Genomic DNA, 17828 nt, shown 5'->3' with positions numbered 1-17828 from the left:
CAGAAATATGGGCATCTAGATGCAGATTCCTATTCTGATCCTTGGGGGTCGTACCAGCTCAGCCCGAATCTGAGCTCGTGCGCTCTGTCCGGAGCCCCGATCTGTGGACAGGTGGGTGCTTGTTACAGTGTATTTGGTGGGGTTGGGAGAATGGCCCACGTTCTCTAAAGATGGGAGAGGACCGTCAATTCACTGGAAATAACTGTGGGTTACTTCAAGTCTTGTGACAGCACATGGGTTTTAGGAAGGTGTTTTACTAGTGGTTGCTGGAGTTCTCTGCTCCGTGGAGCTATCTCTGATCGGGAATAAAATATAAGTCCAATTTGTCGTTTTTCATTAGTCTTTGTTCCATGGCCTCTTGTCCGTGAAGGTATTTTTAGCAGATCTGGCGCTTATTTTTTTTTTCCCTAACTTTTCCTATTTTCTTTCTTCTTTAAGGATAATAGATTTTCTTAATAGAATTGATTGTACTACTTGAACCATCGGGATTTGGAAAGGAATTACAGATTTTTTCATTTTTAAAGAAACACTAAATGTATGAGAAATTGACAGAATGGAAATCGAAAAGGTACTTGTTAATTTTAATATTTATTGTTGCCGTTTTAAATGCAATATTATCCCGACTTAACTCCTTAAGTTTTCATTCTCTAGTGTCTTATTAATGTCATCACTTTTTGGTTAGCTTTTGCAAAAACCCATACGGAATGAAAATTTAGTCTTTGAAGAGGGATAGGTTTGCCCAGAATTAAATAAATCTTTTTATTCCAATGGTTCTGTGAAAGCCAGGCTTGGTGACACATGCCTGTAATCCTAGTACTTGGAAGGCTGAGACAGGAGAATTGCAGGTTTGTGGCCAGCCTCATCAACTTAGTGAGACGCTGTATTAAAATTTTAAAAATACTTCTGGGGGTGTAGTTCATAGGTAGAATGCCCATGGGTTCAATTTCTAGTACCAAAAATTAAATAAAAAAAACAAGGTTTGGTGGAAGTTGTAAAAAGACAGTAAAAAGATTTTTTTTTTCAGAATAAGGAAATTTGTTCATTACATTCCCAGGATTTTTGAGCAGAGGAAATTCAGAAAGGGTACTTGGCATGATTTGATATTAGATTTCTTTTTAAGGTAATGTTCTATCAAACTGTCAGCTTTTTTAACTACCAGGGATCAAAAATGCTGTTTATGAATAAATACTCTGTAAAATGACAGCAGGAATGTCTTGATTGTTGCTCCACTGCTGGTAGGTTTTTAAAAAGTGAACAGAAATGAAAATCTCTTTAAAGTTTTAGACATTAGCTAAATAAGAGACTTACTATTGCTCCTGATAGTGTGAGGCAGAGAACAGCACTCTCTAGCAAAATCCCTGGGTGCACATGCTGGCAAGGAGCCCCCTCCCTGGAATCCACCACACTAGCTGCCATGGAAGAGCTCCAGTACATGGAGTGAGAGGTCCAGCTTCCAGTCCTGTGTGGCTGCCTTCACCGGCATCTTCTGCTAAAAAGGAATACAAGATTTGGTGGAAAACACACATGGAAAAGCACTTGATACATCCTAAAGTGTCACAGAAGTGCAAAATAGTTCATGTTATTAGAGAATTAGGAAGTCTTTCTATTCTTTTACTTACAGCCGCCCCAAGCATTCTCTTTAAACAGATACAGACAGGAGTTTATGAAGTCTCCAGTGTCCAAAAGTGGAAGGAACCTAGTTTCCGTTAGTCTTATTTATGATCTTGTCCATCTGTAAACCAAGGGGGTGGTTATTCGCAGAGCAGATCTTCCTGGTCGGGCGTCCTGCTCTTGGGCACTCTTGATTTTCCTGATAAGTCTCACCATGTATCAGCCCTCACTTTTGTTTGGTTCTCTTCAAGTCAGCAGTGTTTAACTGAGTACCCACTGCATGCAGCCATTATGCGAGGTGGATCATGGTTTCAACCCTGAGTAAAGGTTGAGTAAAGTGAGTAAAGTTTGCTTCTAGGTTGAGATCACTTCAGATTCTCAGTCCTCTCAAGGAAAGATGAGTGGAAGGTGTATGGGAGCGCTCTAAACTATCTTTGCAACTCTTCTCTAAATCTGAAATTATTTCAAAATGGAGTTAGAAAGTTATAAGCTCTAGTGAAGAATTGTTTAGTTCTTGGAACAAAAGATGAAACAGGTCTGTGCTTTTTGCAAAATTAAAAGTGGGAACTTTAACTATCAGAATGCACAGTAAGTGTGATCATTGGAATATACTCTTTAACTTAATTTTATGATCTCATTAGGCGTTTTTTTCCTTAGCAATATTTGATTCATTGTATAACTTTTAGAGTCTAAGGTTAACTGATAAACCCTATTTACAGTGGATTTAACTATTTTTGTCTTTTGAACCAGGAAAATCTCTTTTTTGAGCCACATAAAAGGGGATTGATGAAAACACCCCTCAAAGAGTCCACCAAGGCAAATATAGTGCTGGCTGAGATCCAGCCTGACTTTGGCCCTCTGACCACACCCACCAAGCCCAAGGAAGTCTCCCAGGGAGAGCCGTGGACACCCACAGCCAATCTGAAGATGCTCATCAGTGCTGTGAGCCCTGAGATCCGGGACAGAGATCAGAAAAGGGGATTGTTTGACAACAGAAATGGATTACCTGAGGCCAAAGACTGTTTGCACGTAGGTGTTCAGAGGGCTGGATGGAGACTGGCAACTTACAGGGTTTTTGAAGGTGCTGCAGAAATGTGGGCAGTATAAAGCATCACCATTCTCAGGCTGATTGTTATTAACTTCCTTCAGAGTGCCACATGGTTCATACCCCACCAAATACAGCACTGGGAATTCTTATTTTTTTAGGTAAAGCTTTTATTGGTGCATTATAGTCTCACATCATAATGTAAACCATGTTTACAGTGGCATACATGCACACAACACTTGGTAGCCCCCCTTACCTGCTTTCCCATCTCCTCCCTTCCCAAAACAGAGTACTGAGATTGACACTAGTGTTTTCACATATATACACATAGTCAGTGGCAGTGATCCTATTAATGAGCCTCACTCTTCCTCCCCCTCTCCTTCCCTTAGATCACCCCCTTGGCTCCACTGAGGATTTTCTTCCATTATCTGAACTTCCCCCGGTATTCCAATTATTCCCTAGCTTGTGCATATTAGAGAAAACACGATTATTCACTTTCTGTGATTGAATAATCTCACTTAACAATGTTCTTCAGGTCCTTCCATTTTCTTGCAAATGACACAATTATTTTCTTTATTGCTGAGTAGAATTCCATTGTGTGTATTTTTCGTAATTTTGTAATCCATTCATTTGTTGGTGGACACCTGGGTTGGTTCCACAGCACTGGGAATTCAGACCCTTTGAGTGACATTTCAGGTTTCCTTTCAGATTTGCCAAGCAGTTTGTAACTGACTTTTCCCTACCCACAACTTTGCAGCTGTTCAAGCTAAGCATATGCATAAGTGGAGTTAGTCATCAATGGCAGATGCCTCTAATAAATCTGTCAAGCTCTATTTTAGAATAAGATGTCATTTACCTTTTATTTCATAGGAACACTTGTCTGGAGATGAATATGAGAAATCGCAACCAAGTCGAAAAGAGAAAAGTTTAGGATTATTGTGTCATAAGTTCTTAGCACGATATCCTGACTATCCCAACCCTGCTGTGAATAATGACATTTGTCTTGATGAAGTAGCAGAAGAACTCAGTAAGTATGGAAAGAGTTCACTGAAATAGTTCATAATTAAAGTGACTTTATGCAGTTAACTCCTTCAGGTCCATGTTCACATAGCCAGCATTCATAATAGCTACAAATGAGGCCAACATGGAATATTTAAGTTTCTTTTTAAATTTTTTTGGTGCATTGTAGTCATACATCTTAATGGGATACAAGATAGTGGAGACATACATGCACACATCATCCAATTAGCCCTTACCCAATTCCCACCTTCTCCCTCCTTCTCATGTTTGGCTAAGTGATTGATATTGATATGTTTGTTAAAGTACATCATGTGCAGGTTTCTAAAGTCCTTGATTTAAGAGTGAAGGTGAATAGTTTTTCATTTCACTGTATCTTAGAAGCAAAAAAAAAAAAAAATCACAACAGAGGTTGCTTCCCACTGTAGGCTGCCTCTGAATCGCTATAGGAACAACATTGTTTTATGACATATTTTTTTGCAATAAGCTACAACTCTGAACATTTGCCTTGGTCCTTCTGGAGAAGCTGGGGTCTACAGTTAACACTGAAGGCCCACTTCTGTGAGTAGGACCAGGTTTGCATGCTTCCTGCCGCTCAGCTGCCAGTCGTCAAGGGACTGACAGGGTTTCAGTATTTTGTGTTTGGCAAAAATCTCACCCCCTTTTGCTCCTCTCTTCATAGACCTGAATCTAGTTATAGCTAAAAAGCAGTCTGTGGCAAATATGGGTTATCTTTGGAGTCATGTAAATATCTTAATCTAAAACTTGGATAGGTTGCATAGGATATGGTTTTCTTTTTCTTTTTCTTTTTCTTTCTTTTTTTTTTTTTTTTTTGGTGGTACTGGGGTTCCTGGAAACCCTTCTACCTCCGGGCTACACTCCCAGACCTATATTTATATTTTTATTTGGAAACAGGGTCTCTTAAGCCAGCACAGCTGGCTTCGAACCTGTGCGATTCTCCTGTCTCCACCTCCCAAGTGCAAGGATTACAAGCGTGCGCCACCACGCCCAGGTGCATGGGATATGTTGCTGTCACCCCACGAAGAAGAGTTTTGCCCTTCTAACACATGTTTATAAATATTAACTATATTTTACATTTTAAGGATATGCCATTTAGATTCATCTACTTTCACATACACTTGATCTAGCTACTTAGGGTGTGTGTGTGTGTGTGTGTGTGTGTGTGTGTGTGTAGTAGTGAGAACTGAACCAAGAGAAAGGCATTCTACTTCTGAGCTGTACCTCCATTCCTTTTGTTTGTTTCTTTTGAAACAGTTTTACTAAGTTGCTGAGAGTCTCACTAAGTTGCTGAGACTGGTCTTGAACCTGCATTTCTCCTATCTCAGCCTCCCAAGTACTGGGATTGCAGGCATGTATCACCGAGCCCAGTGAGGATGTACTCTTTAAGTCAGTAGGCATCTATTCATCACCTGCTCTGTACCAGGCCATGTTGCAAGAGCTTGGGATACATCAGTGAACAAAACAAGAAAAACCCCCACTTGTGAGGAACCTATATTCTGATGGGTTTAATAGATACTGACTTAGTAAGTAAATAACAAGAGTTTGTTAGAAGATAACGTATGCTACAGGAGAAAAGAAATGGCGGAATGAAGTGAAAAGGATCAGGAGTGCTCATTTACAATGGAATATTAAATGATCAAGACAGGCCTCATTGAGAAGGTGACATCTGATCCAGGGCACCAGGGAGAAGGGGTTCTCTGCAGAAGCAATAGCTCAGGACCCGCTGTCTATCCCAGGGTTATTCGACAGATCCCAGGAACAGCAAGAGGCCACTAGGGGGCACCCTTCTTGAAATAGTGGCTACAGGCTGGATTTCATCCTCTATTTGAATTTAAATTAACATTGAAAGCAAATTTTCGGAATGAAGAAATTTCTAACATTACAGAATACCAAAAATTTTCTTTAACTACATTTATGGGAGTCACAGGATTTCTACTAGCATATTGTTAATGGTAGCTAGAATACAGGCAAAATTAGACCCAAAAAGGGATATACTTTTCTTTTATGTGAGATTTTTTGTTTTGTTTTTTGTGGTACTGGGGATGGAACCCAGGGGCATTCTACCTCTGAGATAAGCCCCCAGCCCTATTTATTTTATTCTTTATTTTGAAACAGGGTCTCACTGTGTTGCAAAGCATTTGCCACCACGCCTGTTATGTGAATTTATAAGAACTACATTATTATGGTTTTTGCACTTGTCAGAAATCTCAGTACTTTGTACCTATCACATGATTATTATAGATGGGTGTGTGTGTGTGTGTGTGTGTGTGTGTGTGTGTGTGTGTTGGAAGGGAAATACAAAAAAATAAAATGGGTTAAAAAGTGTGATTTAGTGTAATTTAGACTTAAAGACTCGGTTTCACTACTTCCTGGCTATTCATTGGGGTGATCTACTTAGCTGGCCTGAGCCTCATGGAAGAGCAGATACCTACCCCACAAGTTAGGCAAGCTGTATGGCTCGTATTTGACCCTCAATAGCTGTTGCCTTCCTAATTCACATGAACTTATATGGCCCCTTTCCTATCTTCACACTGCTTGTTACGTACATGCCTCCAGTAAAAACCAATTATATTACCCAGAACCAAAAAAAAAAAAAATTGAAGAAAAAGATATTTAATACTTTATGCATTACAAAACTGTGACCCTGGTCACCCACAATTGTGCATTCTTTATAGATGTTGAGCGCCGGCGAATTTACGATATTGTGAACGTCCTAGAGAGTTTACATATGGTGAGCCGTCTTGCCAAAAACAGGTACACTTGGCACGGGCGACATAATCTCAACAAAACCCTTGGGACTCTGAAGAGTGTTGGAGAAGAGAATAAGTACGCCGAGCAGATTATGATGATCAAAAAGAAAGAAAATGAGCAAGAGTTTGACTTCATTAAGAGTTACAGTATAGAGGATCACATCATCAAATCAAACACCGGCCAAAACGGCCACCCAGATGTGTGTTTTGTCGAACTCCCTGGAGTGGAATTTCGGGCAGGTGAGAGATAGGACAGAAAAGCCCAGGCTACGTGGTACTTTTCCTGGGTCTCAAGAAAAGGCCCCGTGGAGAACGCTGCTCTGACGCTACTGTCGCTTTTAATGTTAAAATACTGCAGTTGTCAGCTGGGTGATCAGGTGGTGGTATTTTTAGCCTTGTTACTTTAGAAGTGTCTTGTCCCTTCATGAATTTTAATTCTCTAATCCTCATCCTTCTCCCAAGCTTCTGTAAACAGCCGCAAAGACAAGTCCCTGAGAGTGATGAGCCAGAAATTTGTGATGCTGTTTTTGGTGTCAACGCCTCAGATAGTAAGCCTAGAAATTGCTGCCAAGATTTTAATTGGGGAGGACCATGTGGAAGATCTGGATAAAAGCAAGTTTAAAAGTAAGTGTCATGACAAACATGGAATGTTAGACCTGTTCCTAAAGTCTCAGTTACCCACTGATTTCCAAGTGGATTGGGCGCATGAATCTTCTGTAGTGATGCTTCTATCTGATGGCTTTCTCCCAGCAGCTGTGATTGTACCGCTTTAGCTAACTTGTAGGATTCAAAGATGTCTGATTGTATTTGTCTGACACTTTGGCTTCACTGGGTACGCTAACATTGTCCCCATTCACACAAGCAGAATCTGTACTGTCTGCTTGTCAAAATGAGCAATGGCTTGTAAAGTGTGACTGGATCCTAGACCTCTGCTCCTTCCACTGATGCTAAAATATGAAGGTATAAATAACATAAAATTGCCCCTGAAATGATCCAGAACACAAATGTCTTGCTTTGGCCAGATTACCTGTTCTGAGTCGGGAAACGATTACAGATTGGGTTTCTAGCACAGAGCTCTGCTCCCAGGACTATGCCAAGCTTTGCAAGAAGCCTCCATAAGGAGAATTAGGGAAGGTATGGAAAGGAGTGTTTGGCAGATAGGGAGGGGCCTGGGCATGCCTGTCTCTTTTGGGGGCTTGCCTGAATGAACATGGACCACTTGTGGGACCCAGCTGTGTGATGTGGAAGAGCTACCCCAAGGAACCAGTAGATTCTTTTATAGTAATACTGGAGTTCTCATACAGGGATACCTTCCCATCCCATTCCACATCCAGTGGAAGTATATTCAGTCCCCAGATTGATTCTGTATCTATAAAGATAGGAGGGGAAAGTAAAGGCAATAATGCTGGCGATTGGCTCGGGAGGCCCTGCAATTTGAGTAAACATGGCCTGATACTACTGATGGGTCACAGGCTTTTTCTGAGTCACCGGACAGGTTTCAGCTCTCTGCTTCACAGGTTAGTCACAGCCTTGGAAGCTATTCCAACAACTGTAGGTGTGTAATTTCTTGAATCTCCAGGGAATTCAGAATTTTCTGGCAGGGTATGAAGGAGGAGACTGGATTTGAAACAATGCTATCAAAATGGATGCGAGCACAGAGGTTTTGTAACAAAACTTCCTTAGACACAGGAGATTTGTGGCATGAATAAATTCATGCTTTTCATATTATATAAGGACAACATAAAAATTCACAGATTTTGTTGGGGTACCGAATTTTGCATGTTTATGATATCAAATAAACCTTAGTATAAACTATCATAAGCAGAAAAGCAATACATTTATAACTGATGCTTTATTTCTGTTTGTTTATACAATTCTTCTCAATCCTCATTAGAAGATACCTAGGATTGTTGACTTTTTATAAGTGAAGGGATCTCATTAAGCCATTTTTCCCTTTCTAATTTGTACCGTTGTCATTTCAAAATTTAGGATCAGCAGTAACTGTCTTAAATATTTAAAACTATGTTTCTGTTTTAATTAAAGCAGCATCACTAGAATAACTTAAAAGGAGTCAGATGTTTCTGTCTGGCATTGATGATTAAGATAACGCGTAGACTATCATGAATTTCTTATGAAGAAAACTCCTTTGATCTTTCATTATTTTAAAAAATGGCATGTTTACTTTTTTTCAGCAAAAATAAGGAGGCTGTATGACATAGCTAATGTTCTAAGTAGCCTCAATCTGATCAAGAAAGTTCATGTTACAGAGGAGAGAGGTCGAAAACCAGCATTTAAATGGACAGGCCCAGAAATCAGTCCAAATACCAGTGGTATGTACTTTTTTTCTTCCACTGCTTTTCTTTTGGATTAATGCACATTTGGAGAGATGCTTCCCTTCTCCTTTCCACCCACATGAAAAGACATACATAAATGGTGGTACAAACAATTGTAGATGAGTATCAATATAGGAAGTTGGCTACCGGTTCCATCAGCAACCCGAGGTCCATGGCCTCACACCCTGTGTCCAGGAAGTAGAATTTGTATGTGAAAGGATTTGAAGAGTTGAAGGTACCCCAGAGCATAAGATGCTATTGCTCTTACCCTGCTGCTTGGTGACCACAACAGGACCTGTACACATTTGAGGCTATGAAATGAGCTAATTCTGGTTTCAAGGTAGATAACTCTGCTTCCCAGCTCAACTCTGCAATGCTGACATTTTTGCCTTCCACCAAGACCACTGGGAAAGGGCAAGAATGTGGGCCATGGGAGCGGAGGGAGACCTCGGTACTAGCCCCAGCTCTGCCACTTATTAGCTGCGTGCCTTCACGCAGGCTACTTCTTTCTCCAAGGCTCGGCTTTACTACCTGGGAAATGGGAAGAACAATAGCACCTTTGCAGGGCTTTAGATGGGATCTCAGGAAAGGTCCTTTGGTGCAGGGATTTGCAGGCTCTAGGGCCACACTGTCCAGATGCACATCCCAGGCCCACAGGCTGGAAACTGGGAGACAGGCATTGACTGACGTGGACACACGTCTCTGTGTTCATGTTCTCATCTCTAACCCAGGGGTGCATTTCCTGAGAAGTACCTACCTCACAGAGCTCACATGAGGATCAACATAATTTGTCAGCTCCCATACCTGATTGTAAGACATAATTTTTCATCTATCATTAAGAAAGAAATATCAGTAATGCCTATATTCTATCACATTACTGGATAGAAAATACAGTCAGCCTTTTATATCCACAGGTTCCAGACCCAAGGATTCAACCAACTGGATTAAAAATATTCAACACATTTTTTGTGTCCGTACATGTACAAATCTTTTATGTCATTTCCATGATATAATCTTAATAGCTATTTGCATAGCATATGCAATGTATCAGATATTATAAGTAAACTAGAGATCACCTAAAATATACAGAAGTGTGTACATGGGTCATATGCAATATAGATTGTGTCATCCAGGGGGCACTTCTAGAACCAGTCCTCACTGGACACCAAGGGGCGATGGCACAGTGTGATTTCACTAATATAATATTTGAAACAGTAGCATATAGTCAGTGTTCTATAACTATGATCACTTTAATTCTTAAAATTGTTTTACAACTTCATTTCGATTTTGTATCTTGGCAGGAAGCCAAACTACCTGTACCTTATTACACTGGCCTTTTCTGTTTCAGGCTCCAGCCCAGTCATGCCTTTCCCCACCTCTGATTTGGAGGTGAGGCGGGCTACAAAAGAGAACTGTGCCAAAAACCTCTTTTCTACACGTGGGAAACCAAACTTTACTCGACACCCATCTCTTATCAAACTGGTAAAGAGTATAGAGAATGATCGGAGAAAGATAAATTCTGCTCCCAGCAGCCCTGTCAAGATCAACAAAGGTATGTTTTTCAGTAATATCAGGGCTCTGCTAGAAAGAATTAGAAGAATTCCTTTTTATCTGATTTTATTTAGCTCAATTGATCCTTACAATACTTAGAGAATTGTTTCAATAACCATATACCCAGGCCCTTTAACCCTAATTTACATATGAACTAAAAAATAAAAAGTAATGTGTGTTGGGCATGGTGGTCCACACCTGTAATCCCAGTACTTGGGAGGCTGAGGCAGGAGTGTCACAGGTTCAAAGCTCAACATCTTAGTAAGGCTCTCAGCAACTTAGTGAGACCCTATTTTCTTCTGGGTGTTTTTGTTGTTGTTGTTGTTGTTGTTGTTGTTTGTGTGTGTGTGTAGTGCTGGGGATGGAACCCAGAAACTTTCTACCTTCGGGCTATACTCCCAGATCTATTTTGCATTTTATTTGGAAACAGGGTCTTACTAAGTTGCTGAGAGCCTCGCTAAGTAACTGAGGCTGGCTTTGAACCTGCAGTCCTCCTGTCTCAGCCTCCCAAGCACTGGGATTACAAGCGTGCAATACCACACCCTGCTGACCCTATTTTCAAATTAAAAATAAAAATAAAAGTAGAGCTGGGGTATAACGTGGAGGTAGATTGCTCTTAGGTTCAATCCCCAGTACACACACACACAAAAAAAATAACAATTTGTAAGGTTGATAATATTTAATTGCTGTGCAACCATGAGGGCCAATGCATATTCCTTTGACTTCAGTGAGATTTCATCTATGTGAACATTATTTCTTTAGCTTGACCACCCTTCCCCCTTTTCTCTTTTGCCAGCTGAGAGTTCTCAGAATTCTACATCAATCCCCAGTAAAATGGCTCAGCTTGCGGCTATTTGCAAGATGCAGTTAGACGAGCAATCCGGGTAGGTTGGCAATGCTCTTTAGTAAAAGGATGAATTCCTTTTATATTGTGTTATTAGGATTACTTACTTTATGTGAGAATAGGCACTAGCCTTGGAAACCAGAGAGATAATTTTTCTCTATTTCCTACTCAGTCATTACAGAAATTAGTGTTTATTTCATAAAAGCGTGGCTTCACACTGAGGCTTAAAGTGGTAGAATATTTAGGAGAAAATGTGTTTCCATTGTGTCATGTTTTTAAATCTTACCTTCTAGTGAACCCAGAAAGAAAGTGAAAGTACAACTAGCAAGACCTGGGCACTGCAAACCAGTGGCCCCTCTGGATGCCCCGGCCGAGCTGGAGCTAAAGGCACCGTCCCTCATCCAGCCCTTGGGGGTGGTCCCCCTCATCCCCAGCCCGTTGTCATCGGCAGTGCCTGTGATCCTACCTCAGGCCCCTTCGGGCCCATCCTATGCCATCTACTTGCAGCCCACCCAAGCCCAAGCCATGACGCCACCCCAAGGCCTGAGCCCAACAGTCTGCCCCACCCACTCTTCTAAAGCTCCTGGATCAAAAGACTCCGCAGATGGCACCGCCAACGATGCCACCAAGTCCAGTGCCTCCTGCAGACCCGGAAGCTTGCTGCCAGCACCAGAGAAGCCAGGTGCAAAAGGCAGAAACAGGGAGACGGCTGCAGAAAGAGGCTCGAAGAGGGCAAGCACGCTCGAGGACAGTGTTTCCAAAAAGAAGCTGAAGGAGGACCTAAAAGGACTTGAAAATGTCTCTGCAGTAAGTACAACTTTGAAAACTTTGAACTGTGGTTTAAAATCCTAGGAGTCAGGCATGGTGGTGCCTGCCTGTAATACCAGCACTTAGAAGGCCGAGATGGGAGGATCACAGGTTTGAGGCCAGCCTCAGCAACTTAGCAAGGCTTTCAGCAACCTAGTGAGACTCTGTTTCAAAATAAAAAGGGCTGGGAATGTAGCTGGGAGGTAGAATGCCCCAGAGTTCATTCCCCAGTAAAACACACATACACACAAATTGGGAATTCTCTGGTCAATCAGGAGAATTTGGTAGCTTCTGAAATTTTACCAGAGCAAACAGCAGTCTCTCTGAAGACTAACTTTTCTTAGCATCCCGTAATCCAAAGGGGCGCCCCAGACAGCTAATCCCCGACCAGGATGACGGCAGGGACATTTTTAACCTTTGGGGGAAGGAATTACTTACTCTCTTTTTAAAGCATCACAGGTGGTTGTCCTTAAGTCCATTTCTCCATCACACACTGGAATGCAAACACCTGTCATGTGAGTCATAAATAATTTACAAGCAGATGTAATTCCAAATGGATAGATGCATGGGGTTCCTGTGACTCCTGCTTTCTGAGTCATTCCCCAATGTTTGTTTGGTATGTAACTGGCATCTGTTGCCTAGAAGATAATTCGTACCGGTTTTTACTCTCTATTTCAAATTAGACCACAATTTCTATTTCCTATGAATAGAGCAGTCAAACTGATCTTGGCAAACCGTAGACATATTAGCTACATTGGTTTCTAAAGGTATTGGCATTCGAGATAATATTTTTTCCTGGGTGGAGACTAGTTCAGGAGAGAATTGGATGCCTACCCACACATCAGACATTCTAGGTATTAGTAAAATTGATCTACATTGTTTCATTTTCTTCTCTAAGGATAACTATATCTGAAAGATATTACCATCAAATAAATACCCCTAAACATAGAAGCAGAAGTTAATTTCTCACTTGCCCCTGCTGTTAACTCAAGTTATTTTACTTCTCTACATCTTATTTTCCTCATCCATAAAGAATTTATTCCACCAATTTTTCCTGCTTGCCTACTGGGTAGAAGACTGCTCTGGATCAAATCTAGCCCAGCACCTGCCCTTGATGGCAGTTGCTTCTGAGTACTTGCCCCATGGCCATGTGACAGTTTTTGTGGGATTAAATGAATTGATTACACGAGGATATACATAAAGGGGTGTGTGATCCTTTTAAGACACCGTATCAGCTAAACGGCATTATGTGTAACTGTTGTTATTAGCAAGCTTTACAGTTTGCTGAATTTTCCCTGCAGATGGCCTCATGGAAACCATTCACAGCATCTATTATCTCACATAGTATTGTTTTGCATGTAATGTGCTTGCCAGGGGGAAATCACCAGGCCCCGGCTGGTTCTGTTCTCTGGGAGGTCCATAATCTCTCTGGGCCAATGGCTATGATTTCATGGTGGTCTCCTGTTCCTCCCTAAGTCATTCAGGATGAGGGTTTTTGTGGGTAGATTAATCCATGCCCTCCCCCTACTTTTTTTTTTTTTTTTTTTTTTCTGTTTCATCTCTGTGACTTCATTTTGACTGTCTTTAGCACGGACTGAACAGAACAAAGAAAATGAGAGATTCATGTGTTAATTTGCTCAACAAACATTTACTGAGAGTGTGCACTTTTGGGGATAGAGAAGAGGCAGCAGCAGCATGCGAATAAGCACAAACATATCAGATTGTGAATGATAAAAACGTTAGAGAAAATAAAAGAGGCAAGGTGATAGGAAGAGGGGGTGAGAGGGTGACTGTGGGCTATAAGAAAAGACATTCAAGTGGAAACATGACAAGTTCGTTCATTCTGCCAAGTCGTCGGTGCTTCTAATGTTTTTAATGGAATTGGCATTATAGGTTAAAAGATTTTGTAACATAGATTGTTGAAAATTAAACAATTATTATTATGAGAGTACTGTAGGCTTTATACTGAGGACTTGAATGTGTTAAGTTGGCAATCATAGTAACTTGGACCTGAGAGAGTATGACTGAAGATTACGGAGGGCAGCTTTGTATAAAAGACCCAAAGCCACCTTTGAAGGATTCTCCAGGGCTGAGGATGTGACTCAGTGGTAGAACACTTGCCTTGCATATGTGAGTTTCTGGGTTCAGTCCCCAGCACTGCAAAAATAGTAATAACAATGATGATAAAAACAGACTGGGCATAGTGTCACATGCCTATAATCCCAATACTTGGGAAGCTGAGATACTAGAGGATCGCAGGTTTGAGACCAACCTCAGCTACTTAGCAAGACTCTCAGCAATCTAGTGAGACTTTGTTTCAAACAAAAAAAGAACAAGGGCTTGGGGTGTAGCCCGTAGATAGCATGCCCCTAGGTTCAGTCCCCAGTACCAAAAAGAAAAATAAACTCTATTCCTATAGCTTTCAAGGTACCAACTCATAATGATTTTGAGGAGTACAGAGCATCTAACAAGCACAATTTAAATCTTGTGGTATACTTTGAATGCTGTGGATTCTGAATTCACTGGTTCCCAAAGAAAAGACCTCTTAAGAGCTAGATCAAAGTGTGGAGTGTTGTTTTGACAATGGAGGGAAGAAAGGTCTGAAGGAAGATAAAAGAAGGCCCCTACTTTCCGAGAGCTGCTCTTAGCTTTTATTAGCACAGTGAGGCCAGGCAGACCTTTCAGGGAGTCTAGCCACCCGGGGAGACTGTGTAGGGAAGTAGAGTGATCAAACAGGCAGTGTGGGAGGTACATGCCACCTGACACACAGTCCTTTTTTTATTTGTAATATTATTACTTTATTGCCCCAAGCCTTGCCCAATGACATGTATGTCCCTAACATGAATTAATAGGTTCTCTTTTTTTGTCTGGTATGCTTTTGTTTGCATGTTACAAGACAATGTGGCATCATCAGAGCCAGCAGTACTACAAAAAAATAAAAAAAAGTACAGGGTAAAGCCTATACTTGTATAATTCCTTTGTTCTAAATCAGAGGTCTCAAACTTTCTTTCAAGAACTAGACGATGAATATTTTTGGCTTTGTGGGCTATGTAGTCTCTTGTGTCTCCTCAACTCTGCTACTGTAGGAGGAGAGCAGCCATAGACAATAGTATATTAATGGCTTGACTATGTTCCAGTGAAACTATTTACAAAAACAAGCAGGGGATGGTATATGTCCAGGAGCCATTTTTTTCTCTAATTCAACATTGCTTAAAATATTTACTTTGAATATTAGTCCTCCTTCATAGCTTACTAAAAACTTAGTTGCCATGTAGTCTGAGAAATGCTACATGTAGTATGCTACACTTAAAGATAAATAATTCATGCCATCTTAAGTCTGTTGAAGTGCCTGCATGGTAGCGCACACCTGTAATCCCAGTACTTAGTTGGCTGAGACAGGAGGCTTTCAGGTTCAAAGCCATCCTCTGCAACTTAGGGGGGCTTTTAGTAATTTAGCCTCCAAATAAGAGATAAGATACCCTCGGGGTCACACACACACACACACACACACACACACACACACACACACAGAAAGCCTCTAGAAGATTTTCTACATTATTTATTATTTGCCTTTGTTTAAGCATTTCCCAAATGTATTTGACCATGAAGCAGGTAATACTCATTTGCATTCCCAGGAACTAGGGTTCCTCATACTACTCTTTGGAAAATATGATCCTACATAACTTAAGGACAATCAGGTAATGATCCAGGGGCACTGTAAGTGGTTTTCACAGTTTTCAGCTTGGTTCTGACAGCACTGATCATACCAAGAAGTCTAATAGAAGTTGGGAGATCAGTATGCGAGTAGGTGCTATGTGAGTTCTACACTGAGCAGGCTCAGGCAGCACGTAAGAAATAGGATACTGGCTCTGCACACAGGAGGCCGAGGCAGGAGAATCCCAAGTTTGGGGCTAACTTGGGCAACTTAGGTCTTGTCTCAAAATAAAAGTTCTCAAAAGGTACTGGGGATGTAGTTCAGTGGTGGAGCACTTGGCTAGCACAGCAAGGCCCTGGATTTAATCCCTAGCATCATAAAAGAAAAAAGAAAGAGGTAGATGGTCTCTATTACTTGGGGTGGGCAGGAGGTTGTTGTCTTCTAAGGGCCAATGGCTGGGCTGCCTTCAGAGGTCTTGGTTTCATGAGACATGCGGCCACTAAAAGTTCCTGGCCTGGCAGAGATCTTTTTCTTCCCATTTAATTTTTGTGTATAAAATTAAACCTTTCCTCTTTGTTTTCCAGACCCTGTTCCCATCAGGATACCTAATTCCTCTCGCCCAGTGCTCATCCCTGGGGGCAGAATCCATTTTGCACAGTAAAGAAAACTCAGGTATACTTTCTCCAAACCACAGGATCTACAGCTCCCCGATTGCAGGTGAGCAGACCCAAAACACTATTCCAACGCCACTGACGCCTTAAGAACTTCTCTGACACCTGTCTGTGTTTTTAACATTTCTCCCCTTTTTTTCTAGGTGTTATTCCAGTGACCTCCTCGGAACTCTCTGCTGTTAATTTCCCCTCTTTTCATGTGACACCTTTGAAGCTGATGGTTTCACCGACCTCCATGGCAGCTGTCCCTGTCGGGAATAGTCCGGCTCTCGCTTCAACCCACCCCGTTCCTGTCCAGAACCCAAGCTCAGCCATTGTAAACTTTACCCTGCAGCACCTGGGACTCCTCTCCCCCAGTGTGCAGGTGTCGGCCAGCCCTGGGCCTGGAACTGGAACCGTTCCTTTGTCCCCAAGAACAGAATCAGTTAGTGTCATACCAGAGAATGCAAGCTCTCAGCAAGGAAGGGCCACCAGCTCTGACTCTCCAGTCCCAGGCCAGAGCCAACTAAATGGACAATCAGTTGCTGTGACAGGGGCTCAGCAGGTGAGAGTATTTCCATTTCATTTAGTTATTCTCGAGGGATTTGTTTTGGGGTGATTTGTTGTTGGGATTTGTTTGGTTTGGGTTTTAGTACTGAGGATGAAACCTAGGGGTGTTCAACCACTGAGCCACATTGCCAGCCCATTCTGAGACAAGGTCTTGCTAAGTTCCCCAGGACAGCCCTGGCCTTGGGATCCTCCTACCTGGCTTTGTGAGTAGCTGGGATTATAGATGTGTACCACCGCACCTGGCTGTTCCTTGAGTCACTAAGGGCCAAATATTTGTATCACAGGGGACTCACTTTTGCTCTCCTTTGGAGAGGGAACCAGAAGAGCACCCAAGGAATCCATGTTATTGGGTTATCATGAGACTCAGTCTTCTTTTAGAAAAATAATTGAGAATGTAGAATTCATCAAGGATCCTCTAGCCAATTCTGGGATATGCTAGTTTCCCAACATGGGATGCGTTCACCCAGCCCAGCGGTCCAAGGCTGATAGGGCATCTGTATCTCTGTGGGTCTGACTCCTTTTCTACCTTCATCTCTTTCCAAACAGCCCATTCCTGTGACACCCAAAGGGTCACAATTAGTGGCCGAAAGTTTCTTCCGTACCCCAGGTGGACCGACCAAGCCGACCGGCTCGTCGTGCATGGATTTTGATGGTGCTGATAAAACCTCCTTTGGAACCCTCTTTGTCCCACAGCGAAAACTGGAAGTCTCCACAGAGGATGTCCACTAATTGATACATATGGGCTTAATTTAATTTTCTAAAGTTATTTAATAGAGAAGATATACATAGACTGATTTGGAGACAATAATCTCTGAAGATACTGTAAATACGTTGGAGGTTTACTCAGTCTCAAAAGCAAATACTTGTTTTCATACTTAAACACACACACACACACACACACACACACACACACACACACACACACGTATTTGTATTAAGTATTAAGAGCAAGTTCAGCCTTCAGTCCTATAAAA

At 41.7% G+C, this 17828-nt stretch overlaps 1 protein-coding gene across 1 annotated transcript; it reads left to right on the top strand.

Moving 5' to 3' along the window:
- Window positions 1-553: 553 nt before the first annotated feature.
- Window positions 554-17583, top strand: E2F8 (E2F transcription factor 8; the record flags this gene model as incomplete). The annotated part of the gene is made up of 12 exons (XM_080690422.1): window positions 554-568; window positions 2362-2640; window positions 3527-3683; window positions 6370-6684; window positions 6907-7068; window positions 8637-8774; window positions 10126-10329; window positions 11125-11212; window positions 11466-11979; window positions 16219-16351; window positions 16449-16849; window positions 17401-17583. 12 exons carry the CDS (start codon window positions 554-556, stop codon window positions 17581-17583), a joined length of 2589 nt encoding a protein of 862 aa, XP_080546548.1.
- Window positions 17584-17828: the final 245 nt, after the last annotated feature.

This window comes from Muscardinus avellanarius (assembly GCF_963383645.1).
Source record: "Muscardinus avellanarius genome assembly, chromosome: 1".
Lineage (NCBI taxonomy): Eukaryota > Metazoa > Chordata > Mammalia > Rodentia > Gliridae > Muscardinus > Muscardinus avellanarius.
The sequence above is the reverse complement of the archived record's forward strand: the minus strand, read 5'-3'. Positions and strand labels throughout refer to the sequence as shown.